Source organism: Nomascus leucogenys, chromosome 13 (genome assembly GCF_006542625.1).
Source record: "Nomascus leucogenys isolate Asia chromosome 13, Asia_NLE_v1, whole genome shotgun sequence".
Lineage (NCBI taxonomy): Eukaryota > Metazoa > Chordata > Mammalia > Primates > Hylobatidae > Nomascus > Nomascus leucogenys.
In genome coordinates, this window is record NC_044393.1 from 1,340,698 (window position 1) to 1,364,689 (window position 23,992).

The 23,992-nt window shown below is 47.0% G+C and overlaps 1 protein-coding gene across 4 annotated transcripts in view; it reads left to right on the forward strand.

The window, feature by feature from the left end:
* Positions 1-23,992, forward strand: part of DIDO1 (death inducer-obliterator 1) — a 60,667-nt gene that overhangs the window by 19,639 nt on the left and 17,036 nt on the right. For all 4 annotated transcript variants that reach the window (XM_003280141.2, XM_012511928.2, XM_030826034.1 and 1 more), the window contains exons 2-9: positions 4,314-4,511; positions 7,121-7,961; positions 9,036-9,354; positions 11,683-11,895; positions 12,912-13,125; positions 21,911-22,367; positions 22,504-22,663; positions 23,757-23,873. In XM_003280141.2, the coding sequence (XP_003280189.2) occupies positions 7,123-7,961; positions 9,036-9,354; positions 11,683-11,895; positions 12,912-13,125; positions 21,911-22,367; positions 22,504-22,663; positions 23,757-23,873 (2,319 nt within the window). In that variant the 5' untranslated portion in view covers positions 4,314-4,511; positions 7,121-7,122. The remainder of the gene's footprint in view (positions 1-4,313; positions 4,512-7,120; positions 7,962-9,035; positions 9,355-11,682; positions 11,896-12,911; positions 13,126-21,910; positions 22,368-22,503; positions 22,664-23,756; positions 23,874-23,992) is intronic.

Here is a 23,992-nt window from a genome sequence, read left to right on the forward strand (position 1 = left end):
GAAACAATGTTTGCCACCAGGCGAGGTAAAATATGCATTTTTGTTTTATCTTCTTGCTTAGAAGTCAGAGCTCTTTTCCTGGAGGTGCGATGTTATGAAAATAGAAACTTAATTATGGTCATATGTCATATTTTAAAGTGTCTTGGAGATTAATTACTCAGAAACTAGTCTCAAGTTTTTGGAACTGAAAATCTTTAGGTGGGGGCTGGGTACTGTGGCTCACACCTGTGGTGTCCCAGCTACTCAGGTTGAGGCGGAACGATCGTTTGAACGTATGAGGTGGAGGTTGCAGTGAGTCCTGATCATGCAGCTGCACCACAGCCTGGAAGTGGGCACACTTGAGTTAACGACTTCAAGCAGATTTTAGAGTAGTAAAAGTTGAGCGTACAGATTTGCAGTGGTTGCAAACCCGTGCATTGTAATAGTTGTAGTTAGGCTTTTTAAAGTAACAGAGCTGACCTTTTGGGAGGATATTTTTATTTGGTTTTTAAGAAATTTCACTTTTGGCTGCTTACTGTTTTAGTGAGTTGGGGAATCTGAGGGAAGATTAACAGGTAGTTACAGAACACTTGTGGAAGGAAATGTTTAAAGTCTCTACTGATGTCTGAAGCATGGGTATGTATTATTGCTTTGCACATATCCAGTGTACTCCTAAACTGGTAGAAATGGCACGTTGTCTGATGTCTGAAGCATAGGTATGTATTATTGCTTTGCGCATATCCAATGTACTCCTAAACTGGTAGAAATGGCATGTTGCCACAGTTCTCTGTGTTCCATGGACTCCTGAGGGGGAAGTCATTGAAGCCCTTTCTGGGGCTAAGAGGTAAAGACGACTTCTGCATAATAATAGTCTAATAGTACAGGCCTTTTCTGTTGAGTTTGACGTTTGCACCGGTGGCACAGGGCAGATTGGAGCCCTCTTCAGCACCATGCACGGGCACCGAATGTTTAGAATATGCCAGTTTTCCCAAATAATGTCCCTGATGATGCAGTAAATATTAATTTTATTCATTCGGAACCTGCAAACATACATCGTTTTTACTTTTGCTGTGATTAAATGTCAAGTTACATATAAAGCTGTTGCTGCATCCCCACGTGGGTACTGTCCACGCACAGCCCTAGGGGATTGAGCTGGGAGCTGAGTGGTCTTCTGAAACGCTGTCTGTCCCTGACAGAACAAGACAGAGGACAGTTTCAGACTTGGCATGTGGCAGGCATTCTGTCCAAAACGAGTGATGTCTCAAAGAAAAAACGAACAGTATTTGTTGCTAAGGATAAAATTTGAGCTTTGGGGTGAAAATTGGGATTTTAGAAAACTTGCATCTGCCATCGTAAACTTGATGGCTTTCTAGTAATTAAAGTCTTCTTGGAGATTGGACCCGACATTATCGGCCAGGTGAGGTGACTCACACTTGTAATCCCAGCACTTTGGGAGGCGGAGGTGGGTAGATCACTTGATCCCAGGAATTTGAGACCAGCTTGGGCAACATAGTAAGACCCTGTCTCTACAAAAAAAAAATGCAAAAATTAGCTGGGCATGGTGGCATACACCTGTAGTCCCAGCTACTAGGGAGGGTGAGGTAGGAAGACCTCTTGAGCCTGCGATGGTGTGGGTGGGGGAGGTGCTGAGGCTGCAGTGAGCCTTGATTGCACCACTGCACTCCATCCTGGGCAACAGGAGAAAAAAAATGTTTGTTTTATGCTATCTGATGAGATGTGTGGACATTGAGAATCTCTGTCTATAACTTGAACCCGTGTCATCCAGGTGACCAGCATGCACATGGGTCCAGAGTGCAAGGACGTATTCAGAGTGAACATAGCAGTCAGTTTTCATGAAAGAAAGGGAGAAGTTCCTTGACAAAGGCTTCAAATTCTATTTCAGCTAACTTTTATGAAACTGCTACTTGGTGAGAGTTGGTGTAGTATCAATGAACATCCAGTTATGTGAAGATGGTTACAGTACTCCATTCTAAAGACCTATCTGTGTGAGGCAGGATTTTGATGACGTGTTTTAGCTGAAACACTCTATGGGAACAGATTGAAGGCAGAAGTAGACATGAACATGGAGCTGTCTTCTGTTATGCCAGAAATTTGCAAAAATACACAACAGGGCCACTCTTCCTGTTCATTTTTGTTTTAGAAATAACTTTCATTAAAGATACTGTTAATGCATTAATAGGTTTATTTTTAGTACATACTTAGAATTTTGAAAATAGCAATACATTCCACATAAACAAAAGCTCTTTGGTGTTCTCAGCTTGTAAAAGTGTCTTGAGACAAAAGGTTTGAGAGCCGCCCTTCAAGCATTTGGAAGTCAGTGTGTGTCCTCTGCTTGAATCGCCACTCGTCAGCTGCTTCTAGTTAATGGAAAATGAAGCAGTTTTCAGCTGGGGAAAAAAGTGCTTAGAAATGTAGAAATATTAAATTTGGTACATTCTGTTTTAAGCTGTAATTTGTTCACTTCCCAGTTTCAAGGATACCCACATTTTTCTTTCTGGGGAAAAGTTGTTATTGATGCAGTATGGTTGCAGTTTTATGAGCACATTCCCCCGTGATGTGCTGTGTAGTGTGTAGAATTACACACTAATTCTACACACAAAAAAGTTGTGTTAGAACAGTTTTTTTGCTTGTGCCTTGATATGCATATGTTTTTATTTTACAAGCTGAAATGTTATAGTAAATTTTCTCTGTTGAAGACATTATGAAATCAATTCTGTAGATATAAAGTGATATGATCTTTTCCGAAGGTATATTCTTCATTGAATTCTACTTAACAGAAATAACTACATTTTTCTGATTACTCAGAACTCAAATCTAGTAGCATGTTTATTTTGCAGATTAATATAAATTGAATTTTTAAAAATCAGTTTTCATTCCTGAGAACTTCTTAATTTCTTTGCTTTTATAAATGTTCGATGTTGGCGGGGCACAGTGGCTCGTTCATGTAATCCCCAGAACTCTGGAGGCTGAGGCAGGAGGATTGCTTGAGGCTAGCAGTTCAAGACCAGCCTGGATAACATAGCAAAACCCTGTCTCTAAAAGAATTTTTTTCAAAAATTAGCTGGGCGCAGTGGCACACATCTGTAGTCCCAGTTGCTCATGAGGCTAAGCTAGGAGGATCACTTGAGCCCAGGAGTTTGAGACTGTAGTGAGCTATGATTGGGCCACTGCACTCCAGCCTGGGCAACAAAGCAAGATGCCAACTCTTTAAAAAGTAAAATAAAATAAATTAAATGCTCAGTGTTGCAAAATATAAAAGTTTATTTCCAGTGTTTTCTGAGCAGTCGTTTCTGAATTCTTGAAGTAATTGTTTTGAGGATGATCGTTTTACCACATTGAAGAGATGGTGACTATGACGATGCCATTTGGCTTATCACAGGGAATACCTGTCTTAATTTTTATTTTTATTTTTTTTGTAGAGGCAGGGTGTCTACATGGTGACATGTTGCCTGGGCTGGTCTTGAACTCCTGGGCTCAAGCAGTCCTCCCAAGCAGCTGGGATCACAGATGCGAAACACTGTGCCCAGTTGTCACTGTCCCTTTAAAAGGAGGGGAGTTGGAATGGTTTTCCCTCTGTTCTGAGGTTGCCAGGGAGACCACAGAGGGAAGGCAGTTGGTCTTGCGGCTGAGGAAGAGGTGAGAGCTGGGGCTGAGCTTGGGAGTGTGGGCTTTGGGGCAAGGACCCAGCTAGAAACTAGGCACCTGGAACCTTTGAGTGTTGTGATGTGACTGTTTGAAAGAGGATATAAGAGAAGTGTTTTTTAAATACACGTGGTGAACTGTATCGTGTTGATTTTAGTAAGTCATAAACATTAGTCTTCTAAAATTTTTCGTTTTTAATTAAAATAATACAGCTACAATATTAAGAATTTTCAATGATTACATTCTTACATAGTTTCGATGTTCAGCCTTTTCACTTTTTGTTCTTGTTCCTCTGTCTTGTGGTGGATTTTACTGAGTGGGGTCCATCTCGGACATAGGCTCCAAATGGAAAAGAAGCTGATGCTTGGCGACTCCTCTCTGGCCCTGGTCTGGCTGGGTCTCTGCCTGCCTCCCTGGGGCAAGCCTGGGACTCCACTCCTTCCTGCGCTGCCCCGGCCCATTTCTCTCGGGAGTTGGTAGCATCCGCTGTCCTGGGTAGAGGTCCTTAAGGACACTGCTTTCGTGCTGGTTTTCAACCCCCAAGCTGTCTTTGTGGGTCACACAGTATCACTCAAATAATAGGTTACTTGAGAAGTCCGGTGCTCCCTTTTAATTGTTGTCGATACATAGTTTACTTAAGATATGTAAAATATTTTCTTATTTTCTTTTAGGAGCTTACTCCACAGGAACAGCCTCTAGATAATCTGAGTTGTTGAAAATACGAAGCCTGTTACTCGTGAACAGTGGCTGACAACGGTGGTGTTGTGAGCCTGGCTGTCTGCTTGGATCCAGAAGTTTCGTCTGCCAGGGTTTTTTTGTTGTATTTAGGATTTGAGGGAAAAGCGTCCGAGCTTTCAGTGTTGGAGCAGGTAAGGTATCAACACTGTTAGTAGCAACAAAATTTTAACTTAATAAGTCTATTTGCTATTTATAAAGTGGCATTTGTAAAGAAACTGGTAGAATGTAGTATTCGTATTCATTTGAAATACATTCAGCCATTTGTATCAGCAGTCTCTATAGTAGCAGATTCTGCATCTGTGGATTCAACCAGCTGCAGATTGAAAATATTTGGGGGGCAAACAAATATGCACATTGAAAATTTTGGGGGGGGGACAAACATAATAATCTAACAGTAAAAAATAACAAAAATGTTATAAAACAGTGTAGTACAGCAACTATTTCTATGATGTAATCTAGAGATGATTTAAATATTTGAGAGGTTTTCATAGGTCATGTGCAAATAGCCTGTTCTCTCTTTAATGAGAACCCAGTTTTATAAACTAGAGCTCTTCCCATAGAAAGCTACCAGCATGGATGCAGCAACCCTTTTCAGCTGGGTTGGAGCTTCATAGGCCCCCAGAGGCAGAGGGGACTGCAACTTTGTGCCCTTAAGGGCAAAGGCTAGTGCGAGCCCCTCAAACTACATCTTTAGTAGAAACTCCAAGTGTTGCATGAAAATGAGAGCTTGACCCTCTTTTGAGATGACTGTCACATTTCTTGCAAATATTTTGGCTTGCACAAGCAGAAAGCTTTTCCTAAATGTAAAATTTCCAATGAGAATGAATAAACCATTTTAACTGATGTGGTTTAATAATTGCTATACCATATATATTTGTAAGCAGCATTCTCTGCTTTGCCCTTAATCTTTGAGGTCAGCATTGCCTCCTGGATCAGAGCGGTTCCTTGTGACTTGCCTGGGGTCACCTGGCTGGTGAAGGAAGCCCCCCTTTCTGTTGACCACTGTCTCTAGTGCCCCCCTCACACAGCAGCCTCCAGAGTTTGCACCCTGACTTGGAGTCGCTGCTGGTGCCCTGATTGAGTTTAGCTGTGTCCTTTAACAATGGGGTCACTTCAGGTGAGCATAGAAGTGATGTGTCCCTTATCTCCAAGGCTTCTGTGGAGTGACCTAGGGGGTGTGGGTCATGTTTACAGAGCATGGAGGCCACGGCCAGGCAGCATCTTTAGCTGGACAGGAAAATGAGAAGTGACAGCATTTAGAGGGAAGCAGAAAGAACAACACAAGTTACAGGTTGCAAGTGTTTTTTTTTTTTTTTTTTTTTTTGTTTTTGTTTTTTTTTTTTTGAGACTGAGTCTTGCTTGCCCAGGTTGGAGGGCAGTGGTGCCATCTCGGCTCACTGCAACCTCCACCTCCGGGTTCAAGCAATTCTCCTGCCTCAGCCTCCCAAGTATCTGGGATTACAGGCGCCTGCCACCATGCCCAGCTAATTTTTGTATTTTTAATAGAGATGGGGTTTTCACCATGTTGGCCAGACTGGTCTCGAACTCCTAACCTCAAGTGGTCTGCCTGCCTTGGCCTCCCGAAGTGCTGGGATTATGGGCTTGAGCCACCAGGCCCGGCCCCATTTTGTATATTTTTTAAGGCTTTCATTTTATGCCAGTCTTTCCCCCAGGATGGAACATGGCATAAAATCAGAGTCATCATTAGCATTTAAATGTAATTAAAGCTTGGACAGCTTGGAAAAGAATTCTCAAAGTACATATTGTCTTTTTCAGATTTTTGTCATTTCAACGAGTAAAAGTTTCACAAATAAGATTCTTTAGTAATGTATTAGAATGAAAATGAAAAAGAATACAGAAAAAAAATGTACTGGCCGGCACGGTGGCTCACTCCAGCCTGGGGACAGAGCAAGACTCCATCTCAAAAAAAATATATATATATATACGTTAAAGTGATCGCCTTGACCATATTTTCTAAGTGTCCCAGTTTTCTGTTGCTGCTAACAATATCTCCGAAGCTCAGTAGACTAAAACAGGGTTTATTTCATACCACACAATCTGTGGGTCAGAAGTCGGGCAATTCTCTCACTTTGTGCCCGTGAGGGTCATTCACTTGGCAGGAGGGCTAGTATGGAGGGTCCCAGATAGTGATAGCGTCCTTCCTGGCCCCAGCCCCTGGTTGGGGAGCTGAAAGTCAGGACTCAGCTTCTTCATATCCTCTTTTCAGCATGGTGGTGGCCAACCCATACTTGCAAAGTCCAGAACAGACTTGGGTCCCTTTGTAGGCCACGCCCAAACTGGCACAGTGTCTTGTTCACTGTGCTTGTGGTCAGAGCAGCCCATCTGCCTGCGGAGGTGCTGGGGAACTCGTGCCGCCTCTGAGCTGCTCGCATCCTTACTCACATCCTCACCCCGCTGTACTGTCCAATATTTCCTATTTGTCCCTACTGCCTGGCTTGTGAAGCCTTGTCCTAAGCAGTTAAATGATGAAATTGTACATTTGATTTGCTAGCTGTATTTTTGTCTAAACATTGGTTGTTTAACTATATTAAAATTATCTTTACAAATTGTCTTGAATCATCTCACATAGCACACGTTGGGAAACACTGGTCAGAAGGACTTGCTTTATATAGAGCTCCACTGTTTGTAGGGAGGTGGCCCCTGCTGCATGTGTTTGGCGGCAACGTCATCTTTTGTTCTGTGGTCAGTTGGTCATGATGTGCTTACGCTTTACCGCTAGGTATGGATGACAAAGGCGACCCGAGCAATGAGGAGGCACCTAAGGCCATCAAACCCACCAGCAAAGAGTTCAGGAAAACATGGGGTTTTCGAAGGACCACTATCGCCAAGCGAGAGGGTGCAGGGGACGCAGAGGCTGACCCACTGGAGCCGCCACCCCCACAGCAGCAGCTGGGCCTGTCCCTGCGGCGCAGTGGGAGGCAGCCCAAGCGCACTGAGCGCGTGGAGCAGTTCCTGACCATTGCGCGGCGCCGTGGCAGGAGGAGCACGCCTGTCTCCCTGGAGGATTCTGGGGAGCCCACGTCCTGCCCCGCCACAGACGCCGAGACAGCCTCCGAGGGCAGCGTGGAAAGCGCTTCTGAGACCAGAAGCGGCCCCCAGTCTGCTTCCACAGCTGTGAAGGAACGACCAGCCTCTTCTGAAAAGGTGAAAGGAGGGGATGACCACGATGACACCTCCGATAGTGACAGCGATGGCCTGACCTTGAAAGAGCTTCAGAATCGCCTTCGCAGGAAGCGGGAACAGGAGCCCACCGAGAGGCCCCTGAAAGGGATCCAGAGTCGCCTGCGGAAGAAGCGCCGGGAGGAGGGTCCCACCGAGACTGTGGGCTCCGAGGCCAGTGACACTGTGGAGGGCGTCCTGCCCAGTAAGCAGGAGCCCAAGAACGATCAGGGGGTTGTGTCCCAGGCTGGGAAAGATGACAGAGAGAGTAAGTTGGAGGGAAAGGCAGCTCAGGACATCAAAGATGAGGAGCCTGGAGACTCGGGCCGACCGAAGCCTGAATGTGAGGGTTACGACCCCAACGCCCTGTATTGCATTTGCCGCCAGCCTCACAACAACAGGTGGGTCATGTGTGGGCACACTGCCTCAGCACCCACAGAAATCCCAGGGTTGCAAACAGAATTTTCCGTTTGTTTTCATTTTAAAGGGTTACAAAGCTGGGCTGGATAAGCAATTTGTTAAGTTGGAAAAGATGAACAAGTTGTCAAAAAAGAAACACATAAGAGTGGCTAAGGACTTGCTAGAGCCACCTCTCCACTCTGGTAGCCACCGGCCACACGTGGCTGTTTCCAGTCAAGTGAGGAGGTGAATAGCTCCCCACCCCAGTCACGTGAGCCACATGCAGCCGGTGGCTCTGTGTAGACGGCACGGAGGAGAATGTGTCTGTCACTCGGGTCTGTCTGAGACTGCTCCTCTAGACTGCCCGTTGGGAGACTTAGCAGAGGGCCACGTGCAGACTGCAACTTGCCTAGTGCAAACATTTGGGGCAGCTCAAAAGATCTCTGCTAGGGCCGGGCGCGGTGGCTCACACTTGTAATCCCAGCACTTTGGGAGGCCGAGGCGGGCGGATCACGAGGTCAGGAGATCGAGACCACAGTGAAACCCCGTCTCTACTAAAAATACAAAAAAATTAGCCGGGCGTGGTGGCGGGCGCCTGTAGTCCCAGCTACTCGGAGAGGCTGAGGCAGGAGAATGGCGTGAACCCGGGAGGCGGAGCTTGCAGTGAGCCGAGATTGCGCCACTGCACTCCAGCCTGGGCGACAGAGCGAGACTCCGTCTCAAAAAAAAAAAAAAAAAAAAAAGATCTCTGCTAGGACTGGGTGTCAGATGGTGATAGGTAGCCTGTTGGCTTGGCCCTGGGATAAAGGCATTGTCGCAGTTTTGGGGGGAGACTTGCTGAGGTATCTGTGGTGGAATGCCTTAGAGTTCGCTCCTAAAATGTGCTACTCTTAAAAAACGGTGAAGTAAATTTGGTTGAATGTTAAAATCAAAGGAAAGGCATGAGGACATTCTTAATCTCTACTTTTCTGTATATTTGCATTTTTCATGATGTTAAAACCAATTGGCTTATTAATATGTTGAAAAGTGCTTGTCACTCACGTCCCGTTGCTAATACCATTATTTTATAATTTCAGGTTTATGATTTGCTGTGACCGCTGTGAAGAATGGTTTCATGGCGATTGTGTGGGCATTTCTGAGGCTCGAGGGAGGCTTTTGGAAAGGAATGGGGAAGACTATATCTGCCCAAACTGCACCATTCTGCAAGTGCAGGATGAGACTCATTCAGAAACCGCAGATCAGGAAGCTAAATGGAGACCTGGAGATGCTGATGGCACTGATTGTACAAGTATAGGAACAATAGAGCAGAAGTCTAGCGAAGACCAAGGGATAAAGGGTAGAATTGAGAAAGCTGCAAATCCAAGCGGCAAGAAGAAACTCAAGATCTTCCAGCCTGTAAGTGTTTGTCCGCTGAGACAAGCATTCAGCGGCCGGCCTCACGGGTTTCAGTCTCGCTCTAGATAGGAATTCCTCCCAGGACAGGCGCTGCACCCATGTGGGGTGGTGCCTCTCCCGGGTTCCTGCCTCACTCCACATGGGTGAGGCATTTTTATTTTTATTCTTAGCCTGTCTACCTCCTCTACTATTAATGACTTAATTGTTGAAATCAGTCCATCTTTGAGGATTTGGGTGTTGCTTACATGTTTTGTATGCACTAGCGGAATTGTTTCTGAACGATGGGAGTGGCAGTGCTCCTTTGTCACCTGCCGTCTCCAGCTGCCTCGTGGTTCTGGTGCTGGCTCCTCGGGGTGCTTGTGTTGAGAGTGTGGTTTCTCTGTCTTGCAGCGGCTGTGTTGACTTAATTCTCTCCCTCTGATGTTTATGACATTCCCCACATGCTGTCAGCTTCTGCTGCTGTTTTGTGTTTGCAGTCTCCATTCCAGTCCCCACAGGGCAGGTGTGACTTGGCTTGTTTTCACTCTGGGCCTTCCAGGGTCCCGGGCCTGTCCCCACCCAGCTGCCTGTCCTCTGGCAGGTATTGGAGATTGCTGTGTCTAGAAGCATCTCTGCCTTCACACTCTTTGCACTGTGTTAGCTGCAAGGTGAGGATGTCCGAAGGCTGTGCTGTGCACCTAGGAGTGTGCCCTGGAGGCATGGAGGGGCTAAAGGCTCATGCTGTGGCACTGTCAGGGACCACATCTAGGCATTCAGAGATGAATGGAAATGGGAATTCATGAGAAAAGTCATTGACTTTATGTCGTTATTTTTTAAATATGTTGATTCTGTTTTTTGTGCAGTCGAGGCTTCACTCTGTTGCCCAGGCTGGAGTTCAGTGGCATAGTCCCAGCCCACTGCAGCCTCGATCTCCTGGGCGTGAGTGCTCCTCCCACCTTAGCCTCCCCAGTAGCTGAGACTGCAAGCACATGCCCGCACAGCCCAACTTGTTTTTTTAATTGTGCTTGACATAACCCTGCACAAACCTAAATTGTATTCTCAGTAAAACTTAGATTCTGTGGAGGAAAACTGATGATGTTAAATATTTAATTTGAGAAATAAGGTTTTGCTTAAGTATGTGTAAGGGACATGTTCATGTGTGCTGAGGCCTGAGCATCGAGACAGACTGTAAACAGCAGCGGTCACTGCTTGTGGTGCGTGAGTTTCCTCCTGCTGCACGATGAGTGACTGCAGTCCTGCCTTGAAGGAGCACACATTTATGCCTCCGTTTCCGTGGGAGGCCTGGGCCTGCTGCTCAGGTCTCGCAGGACTGCAGTCACGGTGCCGCAGAGGCTGTGGTCTCGAGAGGCTTGGCGGGGGATTCCCTTCCAGAAGCCGTCACGCTGTTTTTTTATGATATAAGTCTGTCTGGCCGGGTGCTGTGGCTCGCTCCTGTAATCCCAGCACTTTGAGAAGTCAAGATGGGAAGATCACTTGAGGCCAAGAGTTCGAGACCAGCCTGGGCAACGTAGTGAGACCCCCCCAATCTCTACAAAAAAAAAATAATGGTCATGGTGGTACGTGCCTGTAGTCCCAGCTACTGGGGAGGCTGAGGTGGGAGGATCACTTGAGCCCAGGACATCAAGGCTGCAGTGAGCTATGATTGTGCCACTGCTCTCTGGCCTGGGCAACAGAGCTAGAGCCTGTCTCAAACAAAAACAAGTATGTTTCATGCAATTTGCTGGGCATACTTACACTGAAAAATTCCTCATTGTTTATCAGACATTCTGATTTCATTGGCATACTGTATTTTACTTGGCAGCCTTGCCCTCAGATCCTAGCCACAGGTAACCCTCTCAAAGCAGGGAAGCTTACTTCCAAACCAGCTATGAAGTCTTCTCACTTCACGAAAGACCCAGTTCCTCTTTTACGGGTTTTTACCTGATTAAGTCGGACCCATTTGACTTGCAGTCATCACATTTAGAGCCTTAATTACATCTGCAGAATCCCTGCATGCGGGTCCTCTAGCGGAGCCTCATCGTGGATGTGAGGTCCCATGGGCCCTGCCCACCCTTGGAGGGGTGCACAGAGCAGAGGGCGGAAGTCCAGGGGTCTCCTCACACTCCTGCCCCCTGTAGGGCATGACGGGCAGTGACAGTGTGAATGCCTTACCTGGCTTTTTCATAGCTTGAATCAACAAAATAAATGTTTATTCATATTAAAAGTACTATTAGTATCTCATTTTAAAACTGTGGTCTTGGTACTATAAATGGTGATTTTACAAAACACACACTTAACTGCCTAAAATTGGCAAGTACATTGTTTGAAGTCATCTGTTTTGTTCTGCAGGTGATCGAGGCGCCTGGTGCCTCAAAATGTATTGGCCCCGGCTGCTGTCACGTGGCGCAGCCTGACTCGGTATACTGCAGTAATGACTGTATCCTCAAACACGCCGCAGCAACAATGAAGTTTCTAAGCTCAGGTAAAGAACAGAAGCCAAAGCCTAAAGAAAAGATGAAGATGAAGCCAGAGAAGCCTAGTCTTCCAAAATGTGGTGCTCAGGTGAGTGGGCCAGGACCAGCCGCCCGGGCAGTGGACACACAAGCGTGAGAGCGTTTGTCGCAGAACTGTTGGTTTGTAGACCGTGTGGGGGTGGCAGGTGTAGGGGGCGCACACGTGGTGTCGCCTTGACCTTTGTCTTCCACCTTCCTACCAGTTTTCCCTTCTCTGCCCGTTAGCTGAGGGGTTAATTAATACAAGTGCAGTAAAGCAAATGCTGACGTGGCACTTCATGGGGGGCATAAGACTTCAGGACACATCCTGCTGTCTTGTGAGAAGAGTTGGTAACCACCCGGTGGAGTTTGTAGAGCCTAGACTTGCAGGCAGGCAGGAGTGGGGGGTGGGTTCGGGGCAAGGCTGTGGTCTTCATTGAAGACCCGGCTCTCAGAACTGTCTCATGTTTGTACTCCATGTGGTTTGGAAAGAATCAAGGATGTTTAGACATCACAAACTCTTGTCTTAGACTTGAAGGCCCCTTCTGGGGCTCAGGTGGCGGTGGCTGTGGCACTGCCCCTGTTAGGTTTGTGACCAGCAAAGCGTAACCAGCACTGTTTGGGGAGTTTTCTTGATTATTTTCAAATGATTACTTAGCCTTTGAATGACTTAATTTTTAAGGCTGGTTTTGAACCCTCGGTGTTGGGCACAGCCTCCCGCGCAGGCCTTTCCTCTCATTTGGCTCATTTGGTTCATTGCCGCATTCCTCCTGTCATCTTGGCAGCCTGTCCAGTGGCTGCTCCTCCTGTCATCTTGGCAACCTGGCACCTCATCAGGGTTGCACGTGCCTCCGTGCCAACCGCCCTTCATGGAGCACAAGTGGTAGAAGTCCTCAGTTTTGCACGGGGACACTGCGGGCCCACTGGATACGCAAGTGTGTTGAACTGCTGCCAGGCAGGCACAGGATGAGTGCAGGGTCTTCCGATGGCCTCAGGAGGACATTGGGTCCCCACCTTCATCTCTCAGTGAAATTAAGGTATGATTTCTTACCTTCTTAATGATTTGGGGTTTTACTGATTATCCAGGCAGGTATTAAAATCTCTTCTGTGCACAAGAGACCAGCTCCAGAAAAAAAAGAGACCACAGTGAAGAAGGCAGTGGTGGTTCCTGCGCGGAGTGAAGCACTCGGGAAGGAAGCAGCTTGTGAGAGCAGTACGCCGTCGTGGGCGAGCGATCACAATTACAATGCAGTAAAGCCAGAAAAGACTGCTGCTCCCTCGCCGTCACTGTTGTATAAATGTATGTATCACCTAGGGGTTGGCCTCCTGGACCCCTCCCGTTCTTTCTGGATAGCCATCCCCTGGGCCTGTCCAGGACTGGGAGTTGCAGCTGTGTGTTAAGCTGATCACAGACACCGGCTGCACCATCAGCGGGAAGCAGAGCCCATGTCCAGGATGCCTTCTGCTGCCCTGTGTCCATCCCTAGTCTGTCAGGACTTCCTGTCACTGTTTTCTAAAGCTGTACAAACCTCACTGGTGAATGTTCACCTTAATGATTGATTCTTTAATCTCTGTTTTCACTGTCAGGCTCTGGTAAGTATTCGTATTCTCTTCATCCCAGTCTGATTGCATAGCCACACTGCCTGGCACTCCACATCCACCCCTCTCTGCAACATCAGTTGTTTTGACGACAGCGCTGTATAGGCTTCAGTTTTTCCACATTATCCACGGCCAGCACATGAAAGCATCACTTCTTTTTTATGTTGTGGGAATCTTTGCAAGTTAGTGTGGCATCTGATGCTCAACTTACTTATGATTTTCAGGTGTACATTTATTTTTGACTGGGCAGATAGGGGATTTTTTTTTTTTCCATGTCTGATTCACATGCTACACACCCGCATGAACACATTCGAACTTCGAAGGCCACACGCTCCTGCTTCATAGGCCCCACGGTAAGTGAGTTCACACCTAGAACACTGTCCTGACCACAGGACGCTTGCCTTGGACTTGGTATTCTACATGTGACTGGCTTTCTTGCCCTCCTGTCTTGAATGTTTAGACTGTTAAGATCATATCCTGCCCCAAATTTCAAATTAATGAAATGAAGATATTTCAAACAGATCTTTGAAACCTCAGATTCTGTGGTGCAACTTTAATGTTTTCTTGTTTCTCAGTTTTCTGCTATAAAACTATTTTCAATTCAGTCTTTAATGCCTTCTGTCTATAGTGCATTTTGTGCTTTTTTTAAAAAAGCACCGAAAGGTTAAATAGCCTCAATTCAAAGATGATCACAGAGTGCCCCACTTTCCTGTTGTCAGACTTTGAGCAGATTCCCTAAGGGAAGGCACTCGTGCAGGCAGGCAGACCTATGCTAGGTCTGGTGCGCTTTACAAAAAAGATGCTTTTTTTTTTTTTTTTTGAGACAGTTTTGCTCCGTCACCCAGGTTGGAGTGCAGTGGCATGATCTTGGCTCACTGCAAGCTCCACCTCCGGGTTCAAACGATTCTCCTACCTCAGCCTCCCAAGTAGCTGGGATTACAGGCCCGTGCCACCACGCCTGGCTAATTTTTGTATTTTTAGTAGAGACGGGCTTTCACCAAGTTGGCCAGGCTGGTCTTGAACTCCTGGCCTCATGTGATCTGCCCAACTCGGCCTCCCAGAGTGCTGGAATTGCAGATGTGAGCCACTGCGCTTGGCTAAAAATACGCAGTTATTGAGTATGAGTAACTTAATAAAAGAAGAAAAATATGTCACTCGTTTTGATCGTGTAAACAGCCTAGACCTAAGAAATTGAGCTGCACATAAAATGAATCATGCAATTGCTGCATTATAATGAATCTCGAGATACCTTACATTGTTTGAGCTGAGAATTTTATGCTAGCAAATGTCTCAAATGTTCATCAGATTCTAGCACCTCTACAATAGAGCAGTTCTACAGAGCTAATGGGCTTAAAGTGTCACCCACCTGTGAATGCAGAGGGAGGGATTTTTAATGCTGTACTAAAATTTAGCCCTACATTGGTTTTAGACACATAACAGTGAAGAAAAGAAAAACTGCGGTTATAACCTCAGTTCAGATAAGTGGCTGATAATTTCAGTTTGGTTAATTTGCATCTGTGTCAACCAAAATTGAAAAGCTGCCAGAGACTCCACACGTGGAGTTGGAAGAGTCCGTGTACATTGTGGGGAGGGAGCATTGGTGGGAAGATGGGGAAATGAGGGGCTCTCAGCCCTAGGTTATTGCTTCCTGCCTGCTTCCTGCACTGTGAGCGAGGAGAGGTCGACCAGGAGGCTGCTGTTCTGCCCATAGCGGGGTCCTCTGACCTTTCCTCTCTCTTCCCTTTGCCACACATCAGCTCCTCTGGGAAGCTGATTTGCTCCAGGGACAGGAAGTGGGGGAAATTGCCCGTTAACCTTCCCAACACATCACCTCAAGTTAAAATTGGTGGATTTCCAAAATTTATACAGGATGTGAATGGGGACGACGCACTTTTGAGCTAGTAGTTTCTGCTCGTTTTGTTACCCGTAAATGTCATCTTCCCAAAAGGTGATTGATTGGAGCAGAGTTAGAGGCATTGGTGAGAGCAGCTACCGTGTCTCTGCCTCTCCCCTAAACTCCTCTGCACTTTTGTGGGCTCGACAGGTACTGGGGAGCCTGCCACCACTGTATGCCTTTGAGGCCCCCGCCCTGCCTCCCTGGCTGGCCACGGAGCTCGCCCTCCCTGGTAGGGGGTGAGATTGGAAGTGAGAGGCTGGTGCGGGTCTGTCCCATGAGCTGATTCACACTTGCCTCACCACACATGCCATCAGAAGACCCACGTGGTGGAGCTACCGCTGCTGCTCCCCAGAGTGCACCTGGGCACCCTCCTGTCCTTCCCATGGCACTTGGTTGACCTGGGGGCTCCTGTCCAACAGGTGAGGCCTCGTGTCCACAGACACTCTGCCGCTGCTAGGAGGAGGCTATGCCCCCTGCTAAGGTATCAGTAGGTCCTTCACAGCCTCACCTTATTCCTCCCGTTTGTTTTTAAAAATTGTTTCTTATATATACAGTTTCTTCAGCTTACGTAAACATTTGGTGCACATAACTTCTCTCAAAGATCATGATGTTTCTTTTGTGTTTTTATAAATTCTTATTCCATTTTTTTCTCTTTATTTCCACTGTTCACCTCCCATTATTGTCCAGGCATGAAGTAAGTTGGAAATTTTTTTCTGAGATGTACCTGACTGACTAGAATTTTGAGATGGAATTCTGGTATTTAATAGGTGCAATTCCTAGTATTTTGCACTCCCTAAATGGCTCATTAAGTGACTTAAACACTGAGGATCTGAACAGATTTTGACTGCAAAGCAGATTCTACAGTTCATTTCATCTAACTGTTGGAATTAAAATTGAAAACCTTGCCAATTTATAACCCAAATCCAGATGCTGTGTTAAGCATGGTGCCCAGGTGGAAGCACTGCCTCTTGTTCCCACGTGCTGCCACAGAGATGGCCCTGGTGGTGTGATGGACAGAGAGCACCGTTCACAAGGATAACTCATGGTGTGGGTTCCAGAAGCACATTTCACTGGAATCCTAAGAGGACCCAGTTTCAGTTTTCAATAATAAAAAATACATGGGGGGATTCTAGAACCTAAGAGTATTTTGCAGGAATTTAAAGCCGGGAGAGGAGGGTGGCTTGTTTCACTGGTCGCGTGAGCTCTTTTTTATCTGTCTCCTCCAGAGTTGTCAGCGGCAATAAAATGAGACTGGGAGTCATCAGACTCTACGTGTCCACCAATCTCTTCCTCCCAATTAGAAAAATCAGAATTTGTACTGAGAAAGGATATAGCTTGATAGTTGTTTTTTATGTTGTCCATGTAACTGGAAGTTTCTTGGCTGTCAGTAATGACATTCATTTGGTATTTTTAAGTGTTTTACTTTTTATAAATTTAAAAAGCAGCCTGCTGTTGAGAAAATTACATCAGGGAAAGGTTTCACACCTCCGTAACCGTGAAGCCTGCACGGTGAAGCCCCGCATCAGCACCGTCCCATGGTGCCCCTGTCCGTCCCTCAGCTGCCCCTTTGTGCTTATGCTTCAGCCACCTTGGGCAGGTGGGGTGCAGGGATGGAAGTTTCCAGCAGGATCGGTCCCCCTGAATTCACCACCTCTTCAGTGACCTTCATAGGACCTTTTGGAGCTGTGGATCTACTCTAATAGTCTAAAGATGAATACTCAGGAAAGCCTCCTTGGCATTATCGTTGTCACATAGTGCAGAGGTCAGCTCTGAAGACGCCTGCTACAATTCCTCCAATGTGGTACACAAGTTTCAGGTAGATTTGTATAAAGTTGTGAAATAATACTAGGTTTTTTTTTTTCTCTTAACACATCAACATACACATAATTATATTCTTAGCTTCTAAAAGTTAGAGAAGTAACTTAGAAGATTGACAAGAATTTTTGCTACTTATTTAAATGAAGGTTGCGGCAACTTTGATTTGCCGCAAACCTGGAAGAGTTCGGCAAGAAGAGCATAAGGTAACTGGCTTTATCCTCAACTGACCTGCTTGGTGCTGTCAGCTAGGGGCTTTGTGCTGAGTATGGCCCTTTGGGACTGGAGGGATTACAGGGGAGGGTTGTGGACTAGTTTAACATGCCCCTAACATGTTGGTTTAAGTAGTAAACAGTTCAGATAAAGGTTAAATTACTGGTGTGGGAGATCTTGGGAAGAGCAGCAGCTCTGCTCCCAAATGGGTTTGGCAGCCAGGCACACACCATGTGCAGCTGGACACAACTGAAATTGCAGTGGAGTGGAACATCCATCTGTCCACGTGGCCCTCATCACACGAGTTTCTTAAGGAGAACTACACACCTCTAAGTTGGAAAGCACTCAAGTAGTGGGTATTAGTAAGAAAACTGACCAAGGAGAGCCTTGAGTATTCCAAAACACGGCAGTCTAGCTGTGGACCCTGCAAGGGCGTCCTGGCAGTAGTGACGGTCTCCTGAGGAGCGTCTGGGATGTAGTCGGCCTGCTTTATTTGGGAAGTAACTTTCCCCCCAACATGAAAGCAAACTAGTAACTACTTATAAAAGGCTAATTCATTTGAACACATTTTAGCATGTTGAGAGGAGCAAAAGCAGAACATTTTCTCTTGCCGCTGTCACCTTGATTGTTCCCACTAGGGGCAATCTTGGAGTGAAGAAACAGGTAAAGCGGGAAACTGCATTGTTGTACACATGCCTCACTGAGGGCTGGAAATAGGCCTGACGTCAGTGAACAAAATTTACTTCCACGGTTCCTTCACTATGTCTCTTGAGTCTATTTTCAGGTGCATAGCATAGAAACAGCCCTTAGAGCTGTAGTGGACGGTGATAGGCAGGATTCAGGACACCGTGGGAGACCAGTGGAGGTCTGAGTGCCCCGGCTTCCCTAAACCAGCCAGCAGTACCGCGACAGGGCGGGCCACTTCATTGTCAACACCTATGCGAGGGTGAATGGTGGTTTTTTTTTTTTTTTTAGTGATTTTTATAACCAGTTCCTTTCCCTGTGAGGAGCCATCCAGCACATAAGGTCGCTACACGGGGGCCTCTGGACAGTCCAGAACTGAGCAGACTTGGTCTCTTGCCCCATATTTTAATTCCTGTCCTGCTAAAACTTCCACTGGGGCAATTGGACGGGTTCTACAGAGAGTAGCGGAGTAGCACCATCCTCCGGGGGTTGGGGGGGGCTGATTTTCTCCCTCCCGTCTGCTCAGGCCCTGGTGCCACCCAGTGGCCAGCGGCGCTGTAGCACCCAAGCCAGCCAGCCTTCTGCTTTGGGGGAAATTGGCCAATTAGAGTGTGCTGCTGATCCCTGTGCACGACGACGACCTGCTTCATTCTGCAGTTGGCTGAAACCCAGACCTGGCTGCAACAGTTTCATCTGGGCCAGTGGCCTGGGCAGGCCCCCAGAATGTGGGAGCTAAAGGAGACAGCGCTGCAACCAAGGGGCAGAGAGGTGTGGGGAGGGGCAGGGGACCCTTGGCTCTCAGGCATCATTGCTGTGTGGTGTGACCAGGTCACTACCACTGTTGCCCCCAGGGAACCCAGCAGCGTGTAGGGGAGGCTCGTACCCTGACAGGGCCCTGTTTTTCTGCAGTGGGGTTTTTTCCCGGGTTGCTTGGAGTTGCTGCTTGCCCTTCTCTAAAGTTATACACAACGTAATAGTTCAAAGTGAATTTGGATGAACTTGCAAATTGAATTTTAGCTCTACTAAAAAGTTTCTGTCCCCATTTCAGCAGCAGCTGACCCAAGTTGAGCACCAGCCATGCTGTCTCACCTGGAGTGGAATGGGTGTGTGCTCGGGTCCCTGGAGCAGTTGCTGGATAGAACATGTCGGTTCAGAGCAGGAATGGGGCTTTCTGTGTGTTGCAGGACACTGCTCCCAGAGGCCTGGCTTGGAACATTCTGCTGTTCACCTGACTGCCCATTTCCATGCTCTTTAAAGCACAGATGAGGGATGACAAAGGTTGCCTTTAGAAAGTGAGCAGTTAATTTTCTAAAATAGCAATGGTTAAGGAAAGCTATCTCCTGCTTTTAAAATAAATAACATTAATCTGCTGCCCCCACTCTTGGGTAATGGGTGGTTTTAATCCCATGTATTGGGAATACCCTAAAACTCATCTCTCAACTTGGGTTTTCCCTAAGTGAGGGAGAGAATACTGTAGTTACATGAGCAGAAATACTGAGCGTGGCCAGGATGTCTCATTCCAACACTTATGATCTGGAGAAATGGAGTTGATGTTTTTGAAGTTAGCATATAACCCTAACTTGAAACAAGGTGAACGTTAAACATCATTAAAGATACCGTTCAGGTCACACCACACAGGTGTTCTGTGTGTTACAGCCAAGGCATTTTGCCGAGGTTTCTGGAAATGCCTTAAGCCAGCTTTTTTAGAGTTCTTTAAACGTGATATTAGAACACTCCACGGTTTCTAGTGCAGTCACTGAATTGGTTTGAGGCTTCAGTTTGAATCATGATGGTTGGCTTCCTGGCAGGTATCTGTTTGCCGCCTCTGGAGACCAGGGCTTGGTTCCTGGTGCCTGCCTGGTGTCAGCTTCCTGCCTGTGTGCCTCCAGCGCCCTAGGCCTGCTGTGCCTTTTCATTCCATCCCCACCCCACCCCCTTGCTGCTTCCCCCAAGAAAAAGGGCCTTCACTGATTTTTATTTAACCTGACTGACCTATTGCAACCCTGCAGGCAAGATGCTGCAGACCTGTGAGCTAAGTCTAAGGAGTTAAACTGAGTTGTTAAAAACAGATTTTCAAACACTAAGCTAGTGACTCCTTGGGTGTATAGACCTGATCTGATGACATAGTACATGTAGAATTAAAAGCAAAGTTTCCTGGACAGATAAAAACTAGCTGTCACCTTTGTTCCTGTCTTGTTAGACATTGCCATTGTTTATAGTGCACTTTTAAGATCCAGCTCCAACAGGAATGAGTGTTTTGGGGTGCGGTTGTGGGTGAGGAGGCAGGGCTTGGCAGTGTTGCCAACGGTGGGGTCCTGTGGCTGGACCACATCTAGCAAGGGGTAGGCAGGGGCCATGACGTTAGAAGGGCCCTAAGATGAAAATACAGGATTTGCCTTTACTTAGTTACCATTAAAATGATGGTTAGGAAAGAACACATGGAAATCTCGAAAGTCGGGGCGAATATCTGTTAACAGTGACACCATTTTTTGGATCCATGTAGTACTATTGCAAGTTTTGTAAAAATGGAATTGTCCTTATCTGGGAAGTTGGGAAGACTTGCAGCCCTGAGGCTGCTGCTTGATGGACTGGCTGCTGGGGAGGGCTAGCACCCGCTGTCAACGTGGCCAAACCTGGCAGCACATGCGGGGCATCCTGCAGGACCAAGCTGGGGCAAGCTGTTGAATCAGGCCTTATTTGTAGAGTCTTGGCTCTTTCCTGAGCTTTCAGACTTACCTCATTTATTGAAAACAGTAAGATGACAGTGGAGGAGTGCGGTTTTATTTTCAATCCTTGAGTAAAACTGAAGCGCTCTTGGGAGCATCTGTCACATTCTCCCATTTAGGCCTTTGGGAGTTTTGGAGGCTTGCTGCTGCACGGATCGTTGGAAAAGCCTTTCCCCAGGAGGTGCCTTGTTTACTTAATCACCCGAGGTAGCTCCCAGGCACTTGCCTGTAGAGCTGAGATGGCCTCTGCCGTCCTGGGGCCCTCACGGGGGCCCCCTATTCCCCAGGCGTTTCATTCTTTGCCCCACTAGCTGGATCCCTGGCCATCTGTCCCCTGGCACGCCGTCTGTCCCCTGCTCAAGGGTCCTTGGGCTCTGACGATCTCACGGGGTTATAAGGTGATTGATTCTCTACTGGCACAGAAAGCTTTTTGTGCAAGTTGAGGGGGTTTGATGTCTGAGCTTTTAATTATAATCTTTGTTTGGATTAAGACTTCACTTAATGGAATTACAGCCTGAGGGTTGTGAAGGGGCACATTTCTGTAACAGCATTGCCGCATTCTCTGCTGCTCACTCTTCACGTAAAGGTGTGGCTGCTCTTCCCGTGGTGCAGGTGTATGCCAGCTTTCCATATTTTTATTAATGGCATCACCTCCAATGGTCTCCAGTCTGGAAGGACAACAAAGTGAGATGTGTAAACCCCACCCACCGGGCTGGGTGAGAGCCTGTTTTACCCTTCTAAACGATCTTTTTCACTGAAGTTTACAAAAGGTTTGCACTTGAATTAATAATGATAGTGCTGTTCTAAATCTGCCTTTTAAAAAGTGATAATAGGAAATTGTCCTTCAGTTTTGAAGCTTAGCTAGTGCTCAAGTCAAGCCTTTAATAACTAGAGTTTGCTGGTTGAAGGTAAAAGATGTAATAATAAAGCATTTTTCTTTCTGAAATAAAATGTAGTCACCATCATAAGTGCTGCTGGCCGTCCTCCCTTACACTCTGAACATTAACACTTTCAAATCCTCTTCTCTGTGTATCCTATTCAGTAATGCCAGGTGGGCACTTACAGGTTTAAGGGTAAGTCTGCTTTTTAGAGTCAGGTGACAGCACCCCGCGGTGTCCTCCCTCACTCAGCGCTTGTGTTCTCCTTTGTAGCCACGAAGGAAGACAGGAGGTCCGAGGAGAAAGCGGCAGCCTCAAAGAAAACAGCCCCTCCAGGCTCCGCGGTGGGCAAGCAGCCTGCACCCAGAAACCTCGTGCCAAAGAAATCTTCTTTTGCTAATGTGGCAGCAGCCACACCAGCCATTAAAAAGCCACCCTCAGGTTTCAAGGGCACCATCCCCAAGAGGCCATGGCTCTCCGCTACCCCATCGAGTGGTGCTTCAGCTGCCAGGCAGGCCGGACCGGCACCTGCAGCGGCGACGGCTGCCTCCAAGAAGTTCCCCGGCTCCGCTGCTTTGGTGGGAGCCGTAAGGAAGCCAGTGGTACCTTCTGTTCCAACAGCCTCGCCAGCCCCAGGACGCCTCGGGGCTATGAGTGCTGCACCGTCGCAGCCAAATTCACAAATTCGGCAAAATATCAGACGCTCCTTAAAAGAGATTTTGTGGAAAAGGTGGGCTGTCCTGCTTGATTTCTTACCCATTAAAATGGAAGGGCTTTCATTAGAGTGTGGCTGCAGAATGGCCTCGCTGTTCAGAAAGTTTAATATACACAAGTGTTTATGTAGTTCCTTTTTTTATTCTGTTCAGAGTCAATGACAGCGATGACTTACTCATGACAGAAAACGAAGTAGGAAAAGTTGCCCTCCATATTGAGAAGGAGATGTTTAACTTGTTTCAAGTGACAGATAATCGCTATAAGAGTAAATATCGCAGCATCATGTTCAACCTGAAGGACCCTAAAAATCAGGTGTGTGCCTGGTGTCGGTGCATTGGAGTATTCCCGTTCTGTTCGCTGGGTGCTAAAGGGATAAAGCAATGTTTTGAGATGTTTGTATCCTTTCCAGGAAAGCTAAGATGTTTCTTTCTCCTCTGTGACCCTTCTGCCAGCCCATGTATTGTTGTATTGGCGTTGAGGGTCCTGGAAGCCCCTTCCCTTCCCTGCCTTAACTAGGGTCGTGTCCGCTCCCTGGCTTCCCTGAAGTCCACCTTTTATCAGCAGATTAGTCTCCTCTAAACATTGCTGTAAAGTTACAAGCCAGTCGCTTCACTGGGCTCCAAAATAAAGTCCAATTCTTTATCCCAGTATATGAGGGTGTCCATATTCTGGTTTCAGACAGCCTTTTCCACCTTATTTTCTCATACTCCTCATCAGCCGAGTGAGCCTGATGGTTTGGGCTGCTTGAGTGAGTTCTCACCACTTGGAGCAGGGGCTGCTCACGCCCAGGCTGTGGGATCAGTCCTTCCTCACTGCAACATGGGCCGTGCGACGAGGACAGAAACTCCAGCTGGGAGGGACAGGCTGCCTGCCTGGTGGCCTCTTGCCACCGGGCTGACAGCCTTCCGGTGATCTCTCTGCATCGGCCTCCAAACTCCTCCCTGTTTAGAATTTTAGGACATTGAAATACCCCGACTTTGCATCTCACCATTGAACAGCCCCAAACAGAAATGATTTCTTCCTTCCTTTGCTCCTGACACTACCTTTTTGACTTGTGTCCACCTCGTGTACATAATTGTTTTTCCTGAGGTGTTGTGTGTTGTTTTTTTAGCAGAGCCAGTGCAGCACAGGCTGTGAAACCCACTGTTTAACCTTACTCCCTGTGCTCTCTGGGCCCCCATTTGCTCACAGCAGGGATATCCCGGGGCGCACTCTCATAAGGCCATTTGGGGAGTTAAAAGAGGTCACACCCTGCAGGGAGGGCTCTGCCTAGTGCCACATGCAAGTGGGCTCTGAAGGCCTTTGTCCTGTGCCCGCTAAACTGGGCAGCTCTGTTGTCCATAAGCTCTTTGTATTGACAGATACAGGAATATTATTTGAGTAAATGAAAAATATTTGTTTATAGGGACTCTTCCATCGTGTTCTGCGTGAGGAAATCTCTTTGGCGAAACTTGTGAGACTGAAGCCAGAAGAACTTGTATCTAAAGAGCTTTCCACATGGAAAGAGAGGCCAGCGAGATCTGTGAGTGCTGAGGGGCACCTGCAGAGGCACCCAGGACTCGAGTTTAATAGAAATAAATTCATAGACGGCTGCATGAGCGATGCTTTCCTCCTAGAAAACAAGGCCTAAGCTCTGTTTCA